The sequence below is a fragment of the Bos taurus genome, chromosome 10 (assembly GCF_002263795.3).
Source record: "Bos taurus isolate L1 Dominette 01449 registration number 42190680 breed Hereford chromosome 10, ARS-UCD2.0, whole genome shotgun sequence".
NCBI classification, from domain to species: Eukaryota; Metazoa; Chordata; class Mammalia; order Artiodactyla; family Bovidae; genus Bos; species Bos taurus.
In genome coordinates, this window is record NC_037337.1 from 37,645,959 (window position 1) to 37,669,224 (window position 23,266).

General features: G+C 38.1%; 1 protein-coding gene across 12 annotated transcripts in view; it reads left to right on the forward strand.

Moving 5' to 3' along the window:
- GANC (glucosidase alpha, neutral C) overlaps positions 1-23,266 on the forward strand; it is a 73,655-nt gene that overhangs the window by 8,351 nt on the left and 42,038 nt on the right. For 10 of the 12 annotated variants that reach the window (XR_809246.4, XR_809247.4, XM_005211639.5 and 7 more), the window contains 7 exons: positions 3,813-3,940; positions 9,627-9,809; positions 15,269-15,314; positions 17,322-17,388; positions 19,122-19,218; positions 20,522-20,702; positions 20,930-21,083. Coding sequence is in view for 10 of the 12 variants with exons in the window: in XM_005211639.5 (XP_005211696.1) it covers positions 3,813-3,940; positions 9,627-9,809; positions 15,269-15,314; positions 17,322-17,388; positions 19,122-19,218; positions 20,522-20,702; positions 20,930-21,083 (856 nt within the window). In the remaining 2 variants the exon portion in view is untranslated. Of the gene's footprint in view, positions 1-302; positions 3,621-3,812; positions 3,941-5,159; positions 6,053-9,626; positions 9,810-15,268; positions 15,315-17,321; positions 17,389-19,121; positions 19,219-20,521; positions 20,703-20,929; positions 21,084-23,266 lie in introns of those variants that run through there. The other 2 variants (XM_059890824.1, XM_059890827.1) reach the window with 2 other exon arrangements.

Sequence of the window (23,266 nt, forward strand, 5' to 3'; positions counted from 1 at the left end):
GAACCTGCACCCCTTGCAATGGTAGCATGAAGTTTAACCACTGGACTGCCAGGGAAGTCCCTGTAGTATTTATTATTGAAAAAAAAATTATTATTGAAAAAAATCCATGTATAAAGCAGACTCACACAGTTCAAATCTCTGTTGCAAGGTCAACTGTATATTCACATGGTGGTGGTGAGTATACCTAAAAAGCACTGCTAGTGAGGCTATTTGGAACCGACCTATGTCTTTGACCTATTATGTTGCTAATTTTTGCTCTTTTATGACATAAATGACCATTTGGCAAAATGTTTGCTTTGCAGTCTGTTTGCAAATTTTCACCAGAGACAACACTTCTAGCAGCTTTTCCAAGAATGCAAGGAAATCTCTGAGCACCTCCATGAAATTACCCCTTGCCTCTTCATCTAAGCCTCATAAAAATGAGACTTTGCCCAACAAGCCACCTCCTCAGCTGATGAGGAACAACTGCCACTTGTTATCCAGGATTATTTCTACAGAAATGGCCAGGAACAGGCAAAATAGTTTGGAATCTATCTAAGCAATCAGAAACACACCTGGACAGGCTAATTGTCCTTGAAGACAGGCTAATATCCAGTTTAACTTGCCAGTGTTCTCTGTAGAAGATCAGTGCTTACAATAAACCAATCGGCTGCAACTGAGGAAGGAGCAATAAGTCCCCTACAGCTATTTTAATGAACTCTTAAACCATTCTCTGAATCCTGGGAGATCTTGACCAATAGCTGGGAAAGGTCCTTGCTCACTCTTCCATGCCTTTTACATTAGCTTTCCTTACAGTGTAGTAGAGAGACCTAGTGCCAGAGGAAAAGCAAGATCCACCCATCAAGGAATAGTTGATGAGGTCATAATTTCCTTTGTTAATACCCACCACCATTTAAATATGTGTTGTAGGGCTCTTCTGTTAACTCAGTCACAGTCTCTACTGGTTCTGGGTGAAATTTTATTTTTTAAATGTAATATAATTGTGATAACTCTGCTGCTTGAATATATAAACAAGGATGTTTTTACCAGTGATTTTTTTATAATTTGTCTATTTTTTTTTTCTTATAACCAAAGAAATAAAAACTAGACTTATGGATTGCAAAATACCAGGTTTTATTTTTATTGAGTATGGGAGAAATAAGATAGGAAATGGGAATTTATACTCTCCAGACTACAGAGGTAAGCCTCAGTGAAAAACCAAGTAGAGACTTGTAGTACTAAAATGAACTTCCAAAATGTATTCCTTTCTCTGATAATTTATTTCACTTTCTCTGGTAGGAGAGATTTACATATCTTAAATGTTTCTAAGGGAGCAAAACCCATGCTGTCTCACCTTATTTAAAATGTTTAAAAGTTTTATGTTTCTTATTTTCCATAAATCCATCTTGCTGTAATTTTTATTGCTGTAATCTGTGTATCAACACTAAATAATTCTGAGTTTAAGCAATCTAACTTCTGTAACAATGTATTTTTCATCATTTTAAATCATTAATAGAGATTTAATAATTTATTTGGAAATTATTTTAAAATAAATGTCCAAACAAGTCTCTAGAGAGCAGGAATATTTAGAAATTCTCAATGTTTTAGACAGAAGGATATAACATTTATGTCCAGACTTTTTGATGGCCAAGTTTTGGTGGAAGAATTGGGCAATAACTGGCAGTTAAGAAGCCCAGGAAAGTGCTTTATAAACTGTCATCCACAGAGCCCTGAGGTTTCCGTGGAGGTGTCTCAGGACTCAGTGCAGGGAGGGGAGGGGGCTCAAAGGTTGAGGCTCTGAGCTTCTTTCTGCTGTCTTCAACCCAAGTAGCTTTACTTATTGGACTTCTGAGAGTACACTACTGTTAATTTTTTTAAGCCAGTAAAAACAGATTTAAGGTCTAAGGAAATGAAGCTATGTTGATGATAATAAGGAATGTGTTGGTAATAAGAGATAAGAATGAACTTGGATATTGACTTTGAAAAGGGTTACCTATTAGCAAAATTGGTTTGCTTAAGTTAAAATGAAAACAAAATGGGGCTTTGACACTGATACATGTGTTTGCTTGCATAAGATCATATGGGAAAAGCAGGGTTATTGCTACTTTTTCTCGTATAATTAGGATTCTTTCCTAGGCTGTAGCCTCAAGAACAGAACATACCAAAGTCTCTGGTTTAAAACGTAAATTTTTAAAAGAAAGTTACTTTACTAAAAATTGGAGGATCTCTGAGTGCATAAACTGGATTCAATATTTGTTAATCACACATAGGCAGACAACCTGTGTGCCCTCTGCTTAGGATGTTCTTGCCCCGTTTTTGCCTACCCAGAGTCCTGCTAATTCCTGAAGGCCCTGGTCAAGTCCTTCTTCCTCCAGAGAGATGCCCCAGACCCCTCTCCTTACAGACAACAATATTGCCCTTCCTTGTCCTGGCACAGCACCGTTCTTGTCCTGTCTCAGCACTTATCATAAAATACTTTATAGTTACTACATATGTGTTCCATCTCCTTTAAATTGCACTCTCCCTAAGAGTTTAGCCATCCTTTTCACAGCCATCAGCACATTACATTATTAGATTCCAAATAAATGTTAGCTGAATTAAATTTGAGAGACTAGTGGAAATATACGTCTAATTTGGGAAAGAATACATACTCTAATAGGATTTCAGTCTTACATTTGAACAAATTTTCAAATCTTAGAATCCTGATGGCACACTTCGAGTAAAGATATACAAAAGAACATTAAGCATATAAGCAGTATTACATATGATCGGGGGTGGAAGAAAGGGGGAGGTATTGGTCAAAGTGTACAAACTTCCAACTATAATATGATGAACAACTTCTGGAGATTTAATGTACAGGCTAGTGATTGTAGCTAATAGTACTCTGCTATATACTTAAAAGTTGCTAAGAGAGTAGGTCTTAAATGTTTTCACCACAAAAAGGAAATGGTAATTATGTGACTTGGTGCAGATGTTAGCTAATGCTATGGTGGTGATCAGTTTTGCAATTTGTAAGTAACAAATCAAGGAGTTGAGCAACAAACTTATACATGTCAATTGTTTCTCAATAAAGCTGGGGAAAATAATTACTGATAACTACTGCATCATAACCCTATTTTATAATAAGAATGTCTGTAAAAGAACTCACAGCCTATTTACCACTTATACCTGGTCACTCCTCAGTGTCCTGTCACTGCTTAAGGGCCCTATTTCCTGTACTCTGAAGAAGCAAGGTTCCAGTAACATCATTCGGGGGATTTTATTTTGCTTTGTTTTTGGTTTTTGATGCTGATTTAATATTCTCCCAGCTTCCTATATCTTACTTGCACCACATCATACGTGTTCTGTATTACCTCACCCAGCCTACCCTTCTTAGCTTTTCATTTAACAGACATTATAGTAACAATACATGGGGCTTCCCAGGTGGCTCAGTGTTGAAGGATCCACCTGCCAATGCAGGAGATGAGAGTTTGCTCCCTGGGTCAGGAAAATCCCCTGCAGGAGGGCATGGCAACCCATTCCAGTATTCTTGCCTGGGAAATCCCATGGACAGAAGAGTCTGGTGGACTACAGTCCATGAGGTGGCAAATAGTTGGACATGACTGAACAGGCTTGCACGCACACAGCCCTGGAACACATAGGAGGTGTTTGTTTCTACTATAGGTAGAGCCAGGCAAGTACATTTATAGACTAGAAAGCCTTTTCCTTCATGATTGCCATTGTTCACCAATTAGCTTGCCCTGTAATAATCTAAACATAGTTTTCTAATTATTGTAATTTGTAGAGCTGACCTAGGTAAGCTGTTGAAACCAATCTCATGTATGTGTTCCCAGGTTCCACTCCTGGCTGAAGTTTGTGGCATAGAGGGAAATATTTTCAGACTTAAAATCAATGAAGAAATACCCTTGAAACCCAGGTATGAAGTTCCTGATGTCCTCACAAGCAAGCTAACCACTGTAAGGTAAGCCAAGAAACATGCTTCCTGGAATACACCCTCAATATGTTCTTCTATCATACCTTGAGTAGCAGCTTTTGTATGAGTCTCATATTTTGTGTTTCAAAGATCCGCCCATTTGCAAAGTTAGTTTTTAGTTATTTTGGAATAAATTTATCCATTTTAACGTTATCCATTCTGTATTCTCTTCCTCTGCCATTTGACTCATCAGTACTTATTAATGAAGAGAAGCAGAGCTTCTGATCTCTTCTCTCCTCCCCACAAAGTAAAAAATTTGTCAACAGCAAAGCAGAAAAGCTATTTAATTGACTCACTCAGATGAGCAGCAGGGCTCCAGGGATTGAAGGTACTAGCTGAACTCCCAATGCTTACAGTCATTTATACAGTTAGACTGGCTCACTTTTAATTAATGGCAGTCTCAGAAGTCTAACATGTAATTTGACTTAGAGTCAGAGTTAAATTAATAATAAGTTTCTAGGTGGAAAAAAAGTCTTTGGGGATTAAAGGATTTTTCATGTACCTGCAGAATCTGCCTCAGTTCTCAACACATTTTCCTGTGATATTTTTACTTGGTTCTGTCTGTGGGTTTGTTATTTTCTTTGTATCATTGTACTAAGGGAATATGACATTATGCCAGATGCTTTAATTTTCACTACATCATTATCATAGTTTTATGTGGATTATTTTTCCATGAAAAATCTAATAAATAGTTAATAAATTATAAGGGTAAATTAATCTAGCTATGGTAAACTATCATAAACTTAAAATATATCACTGAGCCACTACTATATGCCAAGAACTTAGGAGACAGATGCACACCCATGGCTGATTCATGTAGATGAATGGTAAAAACCACCATAATATCATAAAGTAATTATCCTCCAATTAAAATAAGCAAATTTCAAAGAAAGAAACTGTTCTCAAGGCTTTGCAGTTTGGCAAATGAGAGTGTGTATGTATGTGTATGTTTCTTCTTGGTCACATTAGTTTTTACTCTCCTGGATGATTCATTTTACTAGTAGATCTTTAACATTTTTACATCTGTGTTCATAAGTAAAATCAGTCTGTAGTTTTCTTTTTCTGTGGTATCTTTGCCCAGGTTTTGGAGTCAGGGTGATATTAGCTTTGTGTAGTAAATATGTTATATTAGTTTTAGTTTTGCTTCTATTTCAACCTCTTTCTAGAGGGCTTTTGGCTACTGCAGTAACTAGAAAGCTAAAAACTGCATTTCTCCATTTCCTAGACTCACAGGTAGCTAGTTTCTGGTGTATTTTAGGTTCCATCAAGGTATCTTGATTTGAGAACTGGGTTTCCCATTATGCTGGTATGCATTGGCAGCTCTGGAATGACTCTAGAGCCACTACTTAGGGTAGTGGTTTCTTGTTCTCTGGATTGCATCTAAGATGGCATGATCCTGGAGTCCAGCCATTGCCACATTGACTTCTGTTTACCCAACTTCCTGCTTCCAGCTGAGAGAGAAGTTCTGTTGGTCTACAGTTATGTGGTATTGTCCTAGGGGTTATTACTGGGCACTCAGCCAGGAACCAGCTACTTCAAAACTTCCATGATATTGTAAGCTCATAATTCCCCCATATTAAGTCATTTCCTTTCTGCTTAAAATGGCCAGAATTGTTTCCGTTATCTACAGTTGAATCTTAATTGACATAATTGTTGGTATCAGAAATGAATATAAGTAACAGATCCTCAGGGATTGAAACATGAGCTTAATTAGCTGATCTGGTTGGATCTGAAGGTAGTGAGATTTTCTGAAGGTAGTGAGGTTTTCATTAGACAATGTGATATTAGTGTTTGGGGCTGAACACTACCCTCCCCCCATATGTTGATATGTTGAAACCCTAAGTCTTTATACCTCGAATGTGACTGTTCAGAGATAGGGCCTTTGAACATGTAGTTAAGTAACAACAGGGTCGTTAGGGTGGGCTCTGATCCAATGTGACTGATGTTCTATAAAAGGAGACGATTAGGATACAGATAACACAGAAGGATGGCCTTGTGAAGACACAGCAAGAGGATGGGCATCTGCAAGCCAAGAAGAAAGGCCTCAGAAGAAACCAAACCTGCTGACACTTTGATCTAGGACTTCCAGCCTCCAGAATTGTGAGAAAATAAATTTCTTGTGTTTAAGCCACCCAGTCTGCGGTAGCAGCTCTAGCAAACTAGTATAACTAGCAATAAACCACAGCATTCTCTGGCAAAGTCACTTAACTTACTACTTGTGGTCACCTGAAATCGAGTGCCTATTGAAAGTGTGGCTCTGGCAGACCAAGTGGTGGGGCCATCAGCATAGCCTGATTGTCATACAAAATGCAAAATGCTGAGGTGGCCTGGCTGTTACTAATTTCACTGAAGAACTTAAAGAAAACAGTAGTTTCAGGCTTTTAAATTTTTAGCTCAAGATATTGTCAGAAACCTTAGGTTTTATGACCATCTTACACATCTCTTATATCTATAGAGTCCTTGTAACTACAGAGTCCTTGTAGCTGAGAGTCAAATACAGGGTTAGATTCTATGGTTTGCTGAATTGAAGTGTAAGTTGGATTCAGAGCTTTATCAAGTCTATGAATTTAGGGCATCAACTGTGAAAAGATAGGACTCCTCAAAATTGAATAGCAACATCTGGGAAGATTTGGATAACTCTGAGTACCTAAACCTCCGAATTTCACCAAGCCTCCCAGTTCAGCTGAGGACTCGCCGTCTCCTCTGATGAGGCTGGCATTACCTTGCTGGGACACTCCATGTTGACCTCGCCTGAAATATACTATGTCAGGGGATTCCAGTGCTCCCTGTGCTTCTCTCTTACTCCCTTTCACTGCCTCCAGATCCACTGTCAGAGTCAGACCCCAACATTCCCAGGGAGCCAATTACAGTCAAACCTAGGAGGCACCTAAAGAATTAGAGGCACCTAAAGAATTAGAAGATGTTATATTGGCAAAAACCTCTGAGATAGGCATGGTAATGGTTTCTGAAGGACTCCTAGACTGGAAAGAAGCAACATAATTTTAGGATCATGCTAAATTTACTGACATAAATTAGAGAATTCAGATTTGATATGCTATCTAGGACAGCTGAAAGAGGTTCTAATTATTTGCTTTATTGGCTAAGTGTAATCTGTAGAGTCAGCTATGGACTCTGCTGAATGAAGCTGAGATACCAGAAATTCCTTGGCACAGTGTAGAAGAAATGATTCATAGACTTAGGGAAATAGAAATGTTGAAGTGGGTATGTCATATACAGCCACCTCATCTAGCCCCTAACTCTGTTCTCCAAAGAACCCAAAAGAAACTACCTTCACTGAGAAATATATTGGTGAGGGAACACTCGGAAAACATTATAGTGAGTGAATGTCTTTTCTGAGCTAGAGACAATGGTGGAAATGGTACCATTAAGACAGACTTCCTGGTTTCAGTGGAGATGATGAGACTCTAAGTAGCAAAGTCAAAGTAGCAGCATTTAGTTGTTGGAGACAAGGTGGACACATTTCCTTAATGTGCAGCAGGGCCTGTGTGGTACTCAGAATGGCTCAACCCTCAGGGCAGTGAACAATATATCAAAGAGTCCATTAGACTGAAATAGATGGGCTAAAGTCCTACTTGATAGACTAATCAAAGGAATTCTATTTAGATTTGATAAACAGTGAGAGACAATCTCTCAATCAATGGAATTAGTTTCCAGAACCCAAGCATCTTACTTGAGGAGAAGGCCTAGAATCCATGGAGGAAGATTCTGCAAGGATGTAATAAGATTATAACCTGTCCCTTCTAATCCCCACTAAACTGTGCTGCGATGAACATTGGGGTACACGTGACTCTTTCAATTCTGGTTTCCTCAGTGTGTATGCCCAGCAGTGGGATTGCTGGGTCATAAGGCAGTTCTATTTCCAGTTTTTTAAGGAATCTCCACACTGTTCTCCACAGTGGCTGTACTAGTTTGCATTCCCACCAACAGTGTAATAGGGTTCCCTTTTCTCCACACGCTCTCCAGCATTTATTGCTTGTAGACTTTTGGATCGCAGCCATTCTGACTGGTGTGAAATGGTACCTCATAGTGGTTTTGATTTGCATTTCTCTGATAATGAGTGATGTTGAGCATCTTTTCATGTGTTTGTTAGCCATCTGTATGTCTTCTTTGGAGAAATGTCTATTTAGTTCTTTGGCCCATTTTTTGATTGGGTCATTTATTTTTCTGGAATTGAGCTGTAGGAGTTGCTTGTATATTTTTGAGATTAGTTGTTTGTCAGTTGCTTCATTTGCTATTATTTTCTCCCATTCTGAAGGCTGTCTTTTCACCTTGCTTATAGTTTCCTTTGTTGTGCAGAAGCTTTTAAGTTTAATTAGGTCCCATTTGTTTATTTTTGCTTTTATTTCCAATATTCTGGGAGGTGCCCCAATGTTCATCGCAGCACTGTTTATAATAGCCAGGACATGGAAGCAACCTAGATGTCCATCAGCAGATGAATGGATAAGAAAGCTGTGGTATATATACACAATGGAGTATTACTCAGCCATTAAAAAGAATACATTTGAATCAGTTCTAATGAGGTGGATGAAACTGGAGCCTATTATACACAGTGAAGTAAGCCAGAAAGAAAAACACCAATACAGTATACTAACGCGTATATATGGAATTTAGAAAGATGATAACAATAACCCTGTATACGAGACAGCAAAAGAGACACTGATGTATAGAACAGCCTTATGGACTCTGTGGGAGAGGGAGAGGGTGGGAAGATTTGGGAGAATGGCATTGAAACATGTAGAATATCATGTATGAAACGAGTCACCAGTCCAGGTTTGATGCACGATACTGGATGCTTGGGACTGGTGCACTGGGACGACCCAGAGGGATGGTATGGGGAGAGGAGGGAGGAGGGTTCGGGATGGAGAACACGTGTATACCTGTGGTGGATTCATTTCGATATTTGGCAAAACCAATACAATATTGTAAAGTTTAAAAATAAAATAAAAATAAAAAATTGTGGGGGGAAAAAAAAATCCTCCCTAAAGAGGCCTGTGACCATTTAGCAGGGTAACTATGCACTAGAAAAAGAAATATCTAGACCTAGGGTTTTAAGTGCTGCCTCTGAGCTTACATAACTCCTGGGGGATCTAAAACATCCCCAAAGTCTACCTGTCAATTGGGGGCTGATGGAAGTCAGGTAATAAACAGATGAAAGTTTGACCTTTCCATCTCACTGTGGACTGAGTGGATAATAACCCAATCTGTGTTATTTCCTCAGTTTCTGTATGTATGGTTAGAATGAGAGAAGGAAAACAAAAATGTTTAGTCTGTGCACCAAACAGTTTTCCTAGACTGTCCAGACCAAGGTATAATAATGGTGATGACAGCCAACATTTACTGAGCATTTACTATGTGCCAGGCACTGTGTGATCTCGTTTACATGTGTGGTCTCATTGAATCCTCAAAAAGCTATGTTTGTTCTCGCTTTTATCATTTCCACTTCACAGATGAGGAAACCAAGAACTGGAAGAGATAAACCTGTCCAAAGTTACACACCTAGGGCATGTTAGAGCTATGTTCAATCCAGGCTTTCTGACACCAAAGCTCACACTCTGAATTACAGCTTTATTGATTTACTAAGTTGAACTGAGACTTTCGCTGAGCCACATAAACTTAGAATAATTTATTTTTCTCTCCCTGCCTTGTTTTCCAGGCTGACTTCTTGCCCAGGGGATACAGGCAGTCTGGTGTTGGCAAGTGGAAAAGGAGATCTGAAGTGTCACATCACGGCAAACCCATTCAAGGTTGACTTGGTATCTGAAGAAGAGGTTGTAATGAGCATAAACTCCCTGGGCCAATTGTACTTTGAGCAGCTGCAGATTCCTCCCAAGCAAAGGTATTTTTGCACATTACTTAATACATACAGAACTTAAAATCTGATTGTGACTATGTCTCCATAGAAAATTGATTTGCTTTATTTGTTGGAATATTCTGAGAAATTTCATCTTTTTCACCTGTACAGACTAATGCAGACTTGATGACAAAAGTTATTCCCAGACATTTGCAAAGATGATACTCTTAACACATCCTATATTTTTGACTGATTACATTCTCTACCCTACACCTTCTAAAAAAAGACCCTGTTAACTTGATAGATGTTAATGTGAACTAACAAAATTTCACTTTATCCCCTTTACAATAACATGAGTTACCTTAGACTTGAATAGTTGTCTAGGAATTTTCTGGAACCAACCACTTGATCAAAGCTGTTTGTGTGTGGATCACATGAATTGGAAGATAGTTGCAGAAGGAGATTTTTCATCCATTTTTACCAATATTGTTTTTAAATCCTCCAGTCTGTAGTTCTCTTTTTATTCAAATAATGAACATCTAACATGAGCTTCAGAAAGCATTTAACATAGTGATTTTTTCCTGAGTCTCAGCTAATTTCTATTTTTAAAGTTTATTGTTAAATTTTTTATTTTATCACAGAAATGTGTTCACTATAGGCTAAATAGAAAATATTGAGAAGAAGAAAAAATTAAAATACCCATAATCCTGCCACCCCTACTGTTAGTACCTTATGAATTTAGTTCAGTTTACTTTTTTTGACTGAAAATACTAACAGCATAACAAGTCCCTGTGTGTCTGTTACTTATATTTTGTTGTTTATTTATATTAAATACATTAATTTTAAAGCAGTTTTCCTTTTAATAAACTCCTATTATTTTGTTTTAGGGGTGATTGCTAAGTTGGGCTTTTTAATAAAGCCCAGTAAAGTCTGCCTCACCATTTGTCCTTTGAGCTACCTAGTTCCATGTTTGAAAATAATCAATGTTTCCAGTTTTCTATGTATCCTTCTAGAGATAATTTATGCCTATTCAGTAAAACTAATGTATTCTTTGTTTTTTCCCTTTCCTGACGCAAATGATACACATTATTCTGTACCTCCCTTTTTTTTCTTTAGCAGTGTGGTAGTTTCTAATTTCTTTAAAGCTGCTACATCATTTCTATTATATGGTTACACTATGATTCATTTAGTAAATCCCTGCTGCTACTGCTAAGTCACTTCAGTCGTGTCCGACACTGTGCGACCCCATGGACGGCAGCCCACCAGGCTCCCCCGTCCCTGGGATTCTCCAGGCAAGAACACTGGAGTGGGTTGCCATTTCCTTCTCCAATGCGTGAAAGTGAAAAGTGAAAGTGAAGTCGCTCAGTTGTGTCCCACTCTTCACGACCCCATGGACTGCAGCCCTCCAGGCTCCTCCGTCCATGGGATGAAAGCAATAGTACTGGAGTGGGGTGCCATTGCCTTCTCCGAAATCCCTACTGCTGCTGCTGCTAAGTCACGTCAGTCATGTCCAACTCTGTGCGACCCCATGGACGGCAGCCCACCAGGCTCCCCCGTCCCTGGGATTCTCCAGGCAAGAACACTGGAGTGGGTTGCCATTTCCTTCCCCAGTGTGTGAAAGTGAAGTCGCTCAGTTGTGTCTGACCCTCAGCGACCCCATGGACTGCAGCCCTCCAGGCTCCTCTGCCCATGGGATTTTCCAGGCAAGAGTACTGGAGTGGGGTGCCATCGCCTTCTCTGAAATACCTATTAGTGGACTTTAAAATCATTTCTGATGTTGTTTTACAACTACTTCATGAATAACCTTGTATATGTGTCATTTTGCATACATGCAAATATATCCATAGACCAGAGTCATAGAAGTATAATTTCTGATCAAATGGTTTGTACATCTGTTATTTTGATAGATGTTTCCAAATTGCCTTCCATAGAGGTTGTGTACTAGTTTATATTTCTATCATTTTTATTTATATTTGTGTTAGGAAAATTAGATTATCCACCTAGGGGGAAAAATATAAGTTAGATCTTAACCTCAAACCATTTAGCAAAAATGAATTCTAGGACTTTCCTGGTGGTACAGTGAATAAGAGTCCACCTGCCAATGCAGGGGACACAGGTTTGATCCCTGGTCCAGGAAGATTCCACATGCCGTGGAGCAACTCAACCCATACACCACAACTACTGAACCCATGCTCTAGAACTCATGAGCCACAACTACTAAGCCGGTGAGCCATAACAACAGAAACCCAAGCCCCTAGAGCCTGTGCTCCACAAGAAGAGAAGCCACCACAGTGAGAAGCTCACACACCACAACAAAGAGCAGCCCCGGCTTGCTGCAGCTAGAGAAAGCCCATGCACAGCAATGAAGATCAATTGCAGCCAAAAGTTAAAAATAAATAATTTAAAAAATTAATTCCAGGTAAATAAAAATTAAACACACACACACACAATAAAAATAAGAGAAAATATAGAATATTTTTAATTGTATTAATGTGATAGAAACTGAAGAGCTGTAAGGAAAAAGATGGATTTGATTACCTAGAAATTTTAAACTTTATTATAGCTACAAAAACAAAATACAACAACAACAACAAAAAAAACTTGAACAAAATGAAAAGGCAAGAATCTATAAATTCCAGTTTGGCATATGAGGAGCTCAGAAGTTGCCACAAACAAGAATGAAAAATCAAAAAATAAAATTACTCAAAATATAATATAGTCCTAAATGTAAAATCTAAGACCATAAAACTTCTAGACAACATCAGAAAATCTTGATGACCTTGGATTAGGCAGAGGTCTTAGATATTACACCAAAAGCATGATCCACAAAAGAAGAAATATGGTTAAATGAACATAAACAAAAGTAAAAATGCCTGCACATTCAAAGACCATATGAAGAGATATGCAAAGATAAGTCATAGACTAAGAAAAAATATTTGTAAACATATATATGATCAAGAAGTTGTATGTATAATATAGAAAGAACTCTCAAAATTTAACAAGAAAATAATATATTTAAACAGATATTTCACCAAAGATGTACAAGTGACAAATAAGCACTTGAAAAATATGTCCAATGCCATTAGTTATTAGAGAATTGCAAACTAAACAACAGTGACATACTACCACACATATTAAAATGGCTAAAGTTTAACAGGCCAACCATATTGTTAGAAACATGACTGGAGAGCGAGGGGCTTTGATAGACATTGACTCTTGAGCAGAGTTATTTATTTTGTACTCTGTTACTTAGTGGAACCCTGCAGAAGGGATTTCCTGCCATTTAATTATTTATATTGCTTCTTCCTGGTGGCTCAGATGGTAAAGAATCTGCCTATAATGCAGAAGACCTGGGTTCAGTCCCAAGGTTAGGAAGTTCCCCTGGACAAGGAAATGGCAATCCGCTCCAGTATTCTTGCCTGGAGAATCCCATGGACAGAGGAGCCTGGCAGGCTACAGTCCATGGGGTTACAAAGAGTCAGACACAACTGAGCGACTAACACTGTACTATATTGTTAATGTAAATTGACCAAATAAAAGTATGTCCTTCATAGGCAGGAGCTGATAAACTGATATTGGGTTTGGATATGTTAAAAAAAAATTTTTTTTTTTCTATAGACAGGATGAGCTGAAACCAGGGAACAGTGAGTGCACTAGACAGGAGGAACATGGCTATTTGAAGTAAAAAATCAATCCGCAGCATCATAATAAACAATTACTACTGATCTGTATATTCACAACAAAATAATGTCACTACATTTAATGAACAGCACCAAAAAATAGACATAGATGGACAAAAGTTCCCTGATATAAATGGTAACCTAGACTTAATATCCTTGTTCATCTTTGGGAGTCATTCTTGGAGACCAGATTGAGATTGGTCTGTGGCAGAATGTTGTCCCCTGTCTATTGAACTTTCATGCTGCAAGAAGAGGTAAGAGCCTTGTTCGAAGTACAGACAAACATTGTCCTTGTGTAATGTCCTAAAGGGGAACCATAGTTTACATGCAATTTGGTGATCTTCTGCTGTGAAAAGTGTTTATTTTGCCTTTTTCAATGTGTTTGCCTGTCTTAGACACTTTGAACAAGGAAAGGAAAAATAAACAACCTCTGAACTCTGATCTTCCATTGCTTTTGTACATTCCGATTGTGAAGTTGAGGGTAAGAATGGTTCAAAAGCCCATGGGAAATTTATATGTCTTCAGAATATTGTGCCTATTCTAATATGATGAGCTTTTAAAACACTTTTCTTAGAACAAGAATCAGTTTTTGTAATTGTATAGATACTCAGCTAATTTTGAATGCTGCTGATGGCATAACTATGTTTTTATATCCAAAAATATATTCTTGTGTGTTACATTAAGATACTCTTTAATATAATAAAGATTGTTTTCTTTTTAACTAACTCATTTCAAAGAGAAAGAATTTTACTTGTAAGTAAGCTGTTTTTTCTTCTAAATATCACAAAACAATTCTTTTTTCCTCAAATAAATGAGAGCATTGTGATCTTTAAAAAAAAAAAAAGGAAAAAGAAAATAGAAGTAGTTTTATTAATTTCAGAAAGAGCTTACTTCAAAACAGAGGAAGTTATTAGGGATAAAGTATGCCATTACATAATGATAAAGGGGTCAATTCCCTGAGAAAACAACAATCCTTAATGTGTATGTGCCTAATGACAGAGTATCAAAATACTTAAGGCAAGAATATAGAACTGCAAAGAGAAATAGATGAATCCACTATTATAATTGGGCTTTCCTGGTGGCTCAGCTGGTAAAGAATCCGCCTGTAATGAGGGAGACCTGGATTTGATCCCTGGGTTGGGAAGATCTCCTGGAGAAGTGAATGGCTACCCATTCCAGTATTCTGGCCTGGAGAATTCCGTGGACTGTATAGTCCATGTGGTTGCAAACAGCTGGACATGACTGAATGACTTTCACTCACTATTATAATTAGAGACCTGCAATGGCACCCCACTCCGGTACTCTTGCCTGGAAATTCCCATGAACGGAGGAGCCTGGTAGGCTGCAGTCCATGGGGTCGCTAAGGGTCAGACACGACTGAGCGACTTCATTTTCACTTTCATGCATTGGAGAAGGAAATGGCAACCCACTCCAGTGTTCTTGCCTGGAGAATCCCAGGGACGGGGGAGCCTGGTGGGCTGCCGTCTATGGGGTCGCACAGAGTCGGACGCGACTGAAGCAACTTAGCAGCAGCAGCAGCAGTTAGTATTATGAGCATGTATTACAATAAAAAACTGATTAATGCATTTTTAAAAGAGTTAACAAGAAAATTCAAATCTGTCTACATTTTTATAAGATATCAAGCTCTTGGTAATGTTCACCATAAATGTTTAATTTTGTAAACTTATTTTTATAATGATGTTATTTTTAGTAAGTTAAAGGATATAAAGTATGGGGTCTCAAAAGTTGGAAATGAAAATCTTTTATCATTGAGCAAATTGTCGGTCCTGCCATGAGTGAAACAACTTTTTTGCATTACAACAGAGCTACCAAGAAAAATGAGGAGGATGCATCAATTGACACCACTCAGGTAATCTACATAGAGCAATTTATCTTTTAAAAATCTTTTCCACTATTATCATCATTATACAAATATAGTGGGTCTGTTCTTCCCTTATACAGATGGGTAGTTGGTCAATGCTCTACTATATATAAATGGGACCTCCTGTAGGCCAGGCACTGTTCAAGGAGTTGGTGGTATATCATCGAACTAATCTAATTCCCTCATTATCATGGAGCTTACATTCTTCCAAGCCACATTAACCTTTTTGGACTTTAAGAACAAAGAAGAACTGCAAAGGTCTTCAGCAGAGATGCATGGTCTGATTTCTGTGTCTAAAAGATTATTTTGGCTGAATTCTGGAGAATGGATGTTCCAGAAACCTCTTCATCCAAAGCCACATGCATCTTCAAAGAGTCTCTGACAGTAGCTATGGTCATCAGGAAGGTGAAAAATATTTCCAGTTTAATAATACAAATGCTTCTTCCTCTTGAGAACTGACTGAAACTGACCCTTCAGAACAACTAACATGGTTATTGTGCCTTACACATGTTTGCACTAATACATTAGACCAGCTTTGGGGAGACCTCTAGTCAGATAGCCTAGGTAGTGGTTTTGAGTCAAACACCCCCTTACAAGAATCTGATGAAAGCTATGAACCATCTCTGTAGGAAAAAAAAATTTTTTTTCATACTATTTCAGGGCGTTCACAAACTTTAAAACCTATCTAGACCTCAGGATGATAATCCCTGCATCAAGAATCCAGGCGTGATTTTAAAGAACCAAACACACAGACTCATTTTACAGAGCTTTCATTATAAAGAAATAACCTACAAACAGGAAAATAGCTCACTTTTAAAAAAGAAATGTGCTTTTTATATACACACACAATTCTTTTATAACTTTTCATTTTACCAGAGAAAAAGAGACTTCTGTAAAGGTAGGACATTCATAGCTCTAGGTCAGAAGATTGCGAACCTGAGCAGTCACCATCCCAGTTGACCTCTCCACCCAGCATAGTAACACAACCTGTAGTCTGGCTAATTGAAGCTGGTGAGAGAAAGTGCTCATCTCAGCCAAATCTTTGCTTAGAGTCTCTCAAAAGAGACCCAGGTTATTTGACTCTAAATGTTTTGCTTTACCTATATAAAAACTACATTTTTCAAAGTGCTTTCCCATCATTTTGGCTCTTGTAAAGATATTCATGTCAAATGGTGTGGCAGTTCCTAAACAATTAAACATCGAATTACAATATGATCCAGCAATTACATTTGTGGATACATATCCAAAAGTAAAAGCGGGACTCAAACAGATGTTTGTGTACCTATGTTCATAGCAGAATAGTATTCATAGTAGCCCAAAGGTAGAAGCAATCCAGCAATCCAAGAGTCATTGACTGATGAATGCACACACAAAATGAGGTATGTACACACAGTGCAATATTATTCAGCCTTAAAAAGGAAGGCAGTTCTGACACATGCTACAAAATGGATGAATCTTGAAGACGTTATACTGAGTGAAATAAGCCAGTCACAAAAGGACAAATACAGTATGATTCTATTTATACGAGTTATCTAGAGTTGTCAAATTTATAAAGACAGGAGCTAGAAAAGTGGTTGTCAGGAGCTGGGGGGAGGGGAGATGGGGCATTACTGTTAATGGTTGTAGTGGTTCAGTTTGGAAGGATGTAAAAGTTCTGGAGTCGGATTGTGATGTTGGTTGCACAATGATGTGAATGTACTTAATGCCACTTAAAAATGGTTAAAATAGTAAGTTTTATATATATATATAAGTTATATATATTTTACCACAATAAAAAATATATTCATGTTAGCTGTAGATCATAAGGATGATTAATGGCATTTATATAGAACACAGATCTAATTTTGTATATTGATATCACAAATTGGTCTTTTAAAAGATGAACTCATTTCCTCAGTCTAGTATTCTAATCAGATAAATGTGCTATTGCGGTAACCACATGTGTTGCAATATATAGCCTTAGTTTACTACCTTTTTTCTTTTTTGTACCAACAGGAAAATCAAGAGGAACTGGGCCTCTGGGAGGAGAAATTTGAAAATTTTGTGGATGTCAAAGTTAACGGTACAATTGAAATTGGTGTAGTGTTCTTTCCAAACAGTTCTTTCCAAAATAGCCAAAAGTTTCTATCTAAAAGTCCCTTGAGCTTTGGCACCTAAATACGTGACTTTTGTAAGGTGAACAGAAATCTCATATTTAGGACCACGATTCTTCAGTAATGCATTGCAATAGAGAAATAGTGAGCGTATGACTTGTGGGGAGTGTAAGAGAAATATAGGCCTCATGAAGCTTCTGGTCTCATAGAGGGACCTAGGTCGGCATACTGCTTGCACTCTTCAGTGAATCAATTGCAAATTCTACATTCTGTTTTTATGAGAGTCAAGTGATGAGAAACCCAGCTCATTAGCCCCAACATTTCAAGCCAGTGGTTCTCAACCTTTTCCAAGCCTCCTCACTATTCATGTGAGTGTTGAGTGACCATCTATGACATTTCTCACTAAGTGATGAGGGGAGACTTAGGGAATGTAGGTGGCAGGGAGGGAATTTGTCTCTTTAGGAGATAACTTTTCAAATACTTGGGGCTTGTTTAGTTGGAAAAAATACTGACTTTTACCCTCCTTCCTCCCTACCCTGTAGAATAACAGACCTTCTCTTAACTCCTTGAGAATCTCTGATCTAGCATCTATTTCTATAGCCTAGTATACTGATATACTGATATATAGTCCTGGTCAGGACTGACAGTGTAGCCCAAAGTTATAAATAGGGGAGCCCTAAGGCTCTCCTGTCAGAGAAGGCAATGGCACCCCACTCCAGTACTCTTGCTTGGAAAATCCCATGGATGGAGGAGCCTGATAGGCTGCAGTCCATGGGGTCGCTAAGAGTCGGACATGACTGAGCGACTTCACTTTCACTTTTCACTTTCATGCATTGGAGAAGGAAATGGCAATCCACTCCAGTGTTCTTACCTGGAGAATCCCAGGGACGGGGGAGCCTGGTGGGCTGCCATCTGTGGGGTTGCACAGAGTCGGACGCGACTGAAGCGACTTAGCAGCAGCAGCAGCAAGGCTCTCCTGTATGTAACATTATAATCCTTTCTGTGTCTTATCTATAGCAACCACTTTCCATAAACTCCTCCAAACAAGGACCGTTTGATGTCAAATACTTTTACCCAAGAGTAAATTTAAATCAATGTTCTTTCTCCTAGTTACTTTCATTTTCCCCATATCTCTAAAATAATTGTTAAATAAAGGACTTTGTCTTCAGTTAAAGGAAATTTTTACATCTACAGTCACAGGGAAGGGGGTGTATATTGAGGAGCTAGGAGAGGTACCCTTGACCTCACAGTTCTTGTGTGCAGTAAGAATGAACAGGCAGGCAGAAGACACCCAGCCTTTCATCTGGCAAGCATTAAAAGTGATCACTACCCTTTTCTTCCTAAAGCAAACAAATATGCAGTATAGTTCAGGAAAATTTAGGGAAAAAATCTAAAACTTTGTAATCATATTTTACAGATAGAAAAGAAATATACTGTAAATGTGGGAACACAGAGAACTGTAGCACACAGCTAAGAAAACGTAACTAATAAGTGACCAGAACTTTGCCTTGTGCATTTTTTGTATCCCCACAACACCTGAATACAACAAAGTACAAAGAGTCAGCATATGTGGTTGGTCAGGGCAGGCTCGGGTCTCTTGATCCGTAGTCTAGTCATCTTGCTATTCCTATAGTTAACTGAATCTCATTAATTGATTGTCCTATTGAGAAGCAAAACTCAGTCACTCTCCTGGTCCCTGTAGGTCCTGCCTCCATTGGTTTGGATTTCTCTTTGCATGGTTTTGAGCATCTCTATGGAATCCCGCAACATGCTGAATCACACCAACTTAAAAACACAAGGTAAAGTGAAAAGAATTCATACAGGAGGCTCTGGTTTCTGGACTGGAAAAGTTTGAAAAGAAAATATGTGCGATATCTGAGTCAGTGCTAATATGTGCCTGGCCTTTCCCTCTTTGATATTGCTTGTAGAGCTTTAAGAATTTCCCTTTAATGATCACTCAGAACGATGGTTTTCAATTTTTATTTTGTTTTTCAGCAAAAATTAGACAATGTAATTGTAATGCTGAACTTAAAAGTATAGAAGACATAAAAACACGGAACTGAGCAACTGAGCATGCACACACTCATGGTTGAAGTAGCAGGAAGATCTTCGTTACATCACCTTCCTGGGTTCTGCTTTTGTCTCTCAAGTCCTTTCTGGGGAACCCTGGGAAATATACTGTGAAGATCAGTGACCTAGAAAAGGCTTTTACTAAAAAAAGGACAGTGAGCTGGAGTGGAAAAGTGTGGCATCTCATATTGCCTTGGATTCCCTTGGGGAGATTATTTCCAACTAACACCATTGACTGAAAAATGCCAGAGGTATCAGACAAAGAAGCAGCAGAACTGAAAGATCTGGTCAAATTTGCCTGGTTCAGATGCTGTTTAGATGATAGGTAGACATAGTGACAGGTGAATCAGAAACTGTGTTGCTCTCACACCAGTCTGAGCTCCATGCTTCCTACCTCAATTCAGTTCCTAATCTTTCCTTACTCAGTGCTGTGGAGGCATGTTAGGATACTATTGTTTTGTTTTAGTGACAGAGAAATACTCACCAAATCTGTCAATTTAGTTTTTGCATGCTACTGTGGAAGATTCATAGGAAATGGTCCTCACCTTATAAGAGATATTCAGAAAAGATATCTAAGACATGAGATACGCATGCCAATAGTAGCATGAAGAAATGCCAAAAGAATCAAAGGAGGAGGATCATAGTTAGCCAGATTGAGTCAGGAAACCTTTAGAGAAGTGGTAAAGAGTTGAGCTTTGAAAGATGTATAGGACCCAAGTCTTTGCAGGGGAAGTAAGTAAGTAAGTAAGTGTTAGTCGCTCAGTTGTGCCTGATTCTTTGCAACCCCATGAACTTCAGCCCACCAGGCTCCTCTGTCCATGAGATTTTCCAGGCAAGGATACTGGAGTGGGTCACCATTTCCTTCTCCAGGGATCTTCCCAACCCAGGGATCAAACCTGTGTCTCCTGCACTGCAGGTAGATTCTTTACCGACTGAGCTATAAGGGAAGCTTTGCAGGGGAGAATGGAGCTATAATATTCACTAATAATATATACATGATGGTCATTTGTAATCCTTCTTTGTATGTTTCAGTGATAGTGATGCTTACCGTCTTTATAACCTAGATGTCTATGGATATAAAATACATGACAAAATGGGCATTTATGGTTCAGTGCCTTATCTCCTGGCCCACAAACTGGGCAGAACTCTAGGCATTTTTTGGCTAAATGCCTCAGAAACACTAGTGGAGATCAAAACAGAACCTGCTGTAAAGGTGAGCTATGGATCATGACTGCATACCATACTTACAGGAGAGACAAAACTAGTGAAATGTAATCATAGTTCAGGGATTTCTAGTGGCAGTCTTCTGCCACTAGAGTCTTTACAGTATAACTAGGGAAGGCTGTTGGTATGTACAAAGGAACAGACTATTATACACATAAGGGTGGGTCTTGAGGGTTAGAGGGACATTTTTCAGACTTTCATTCATTCCTTTTTCAGTACACACTGACCCAGACGGGCCCAGTTGCTGCTAAACAAAAGGTCGGGTCTCGAACTGATGTGCACTGGATGTCAGAGAGTGGAATCATTGATGTTTTTCTGTTGACAGGACCTACTCCTTCTGATGTCTTCAAGCAGTATTCATACCTTACAGGTACTTTCATGTGGACATGTCAGTTTTTTGTTCCATGGTATTTCCTCTAAACCGTGTAGAATCACTGTAAATTAACATTTTTTGCACATGATATAGCATTTGTAAACAACTTACCCAAGCTTTTTAAGAAGCAAGCATTTATCCTCCCACTCTCATCCCATTCAGCGTCTCATCCCATTCCCTTTAACCAGCGGAATGGTTAAACATTCCACTGGGGCTGGTAATCTCCATTCTCTAGTCACTAATGTTCACCCATCTGCCTTCCTTGGAGCCTTAAAGGCTCCTGGGCTTTCTTTACCTTTAACCCCTTTAATCCCTGGGCTTTCTCTATCTTTATCTCAGGTAACCAGTATCCCAATCTGAACTTCTATATGTTCTTTTCTCCATTAAAACATACCGCTGGGATTAGCACTAAAGCATTTTTATCTTTAAAAGGTATATGAGATCATTTTGATTAACGCAGAAAAAGCATTTGACAAAATCTAACACTATTTAATGATAAAAACATTCAGAAGACTAGGAATAACAAGAAGCTTCCTCCACATGATAAAAGGCATTTATGAAAAATTCACAGCTATCCTCATACTCAATTCTGAAAGATTGCAAGGTTTCCCCTAAGATCGGAAACAAATGAGGTTTCCCACTTTCATCACTGCTACTGAACATTGTAGTTGAAGTTCCAGCCAGAGAAATTAGGCAAAAAAAGAAATAAAAACCGTCCAACTTTGAAAGGAAAATGTAAGATTATCTCTATTCACAGACAATGTGATTCTATATGATATAAAATCCCAAAGAATACATATACACACACACAGTTAACCTAAGTTGTATGGTACATGATCAACACACAGAATTTGTTGTGTTTCTATACACCAGAAATGAACAACCTAAAAATGAAATTGAGAAGACAATTCCATTTACAGTAACATCCAAAAGAATAAAATACCCAGGAAGTGGAACTTAACCAAGGAGGTGAAAAACTTGTATGCCAAAAACTACAAAAAAAAAAAAAAAAAAATACCCAGGAAGTGGAACTTAACCAAGGAGGTGAAAAACTTGTACGCCAAAAACTAAAAAAAAAAAAAAAAAAAATACCCAGGAAGTGGAACTTAACCAAGGAGGTGAAAAACTTGTATGCCAAAAACTACAAAAAAAAAAAAAAAGTACCCAGGAAGTGGAACTTAACCAAGGAGGTGAAAAACTTGTATGCCAAAAACTACAAAAAAAAAAAAAAAAACAACAAAAAAAACCCTGAACCAAAGGCCAAGATACATAAGAAGAAATCCCATGTTCATGGATTGGAAGATTTAATATTATTAAGATGGCAGTCCTACTAAAAGCAATCTATAGGTTTACTACAATCCCTGCCAAAATCCAATATCATTTTTAAGTAATAGAAAAAATGATCTTCAAATTCATATGGAATTTCAAAGAGCCTGAGTAGCCAAAAAATCCTGAAATAAAATGTTGAAGGACTCACACTTTTCTAATTTCAAAATTATTACAATGTTAAAGTAATCCAAACAGTGTAGTACTGGCATAAGGATAGACGTATAAGCTAGTGGAATAAAATTGAGAGTCTAAAAATAAACCCATAGATCTTTGGCCTATTGATTTTCAATAAATGTTCAAGACCTTTCAATGGAGAAATAATTATGTCTTAACCACATGGTACTGGGACAACTGGATATCCACATGCAAAGAATGAAGGTGGACCCTTATCTCACACCATATACAAAAAATTAACTCAAAATCAATCAATGGAATAAATATAAGAACTAAAGTCATAGAACTCTTATAAGAAAACAGGTAAATCATGACCTTGGATTTGGCAACAGATTCTTAGCTATGACACCAGAATCATGAGCAACAGAAGAAAAAAACAGATAAGTTGGACCTTTTTTTTTTCCAGCTGTGCCACTTGACATGTGGGGTCTTCCCAACCAGGGATCTAACCCACACCCTCTGTAGTGAAAGTAGGGAGTCTCAACTACCAGACCACCGGGGAAGTTGCAAGTTGGACTTCTTTAAAAACTTTTGTGAGTCAAAGAACGTTATCGAGAAAGTGAAAAGCCAGCCTATAGAATGTGAGAAAATATTTGCAAATCATATATATGATAAGGGTCTAGTATCCTGAATATATAAAGAACTCTTATAAGTCAACAGCAAAAAGGAACAGTCTA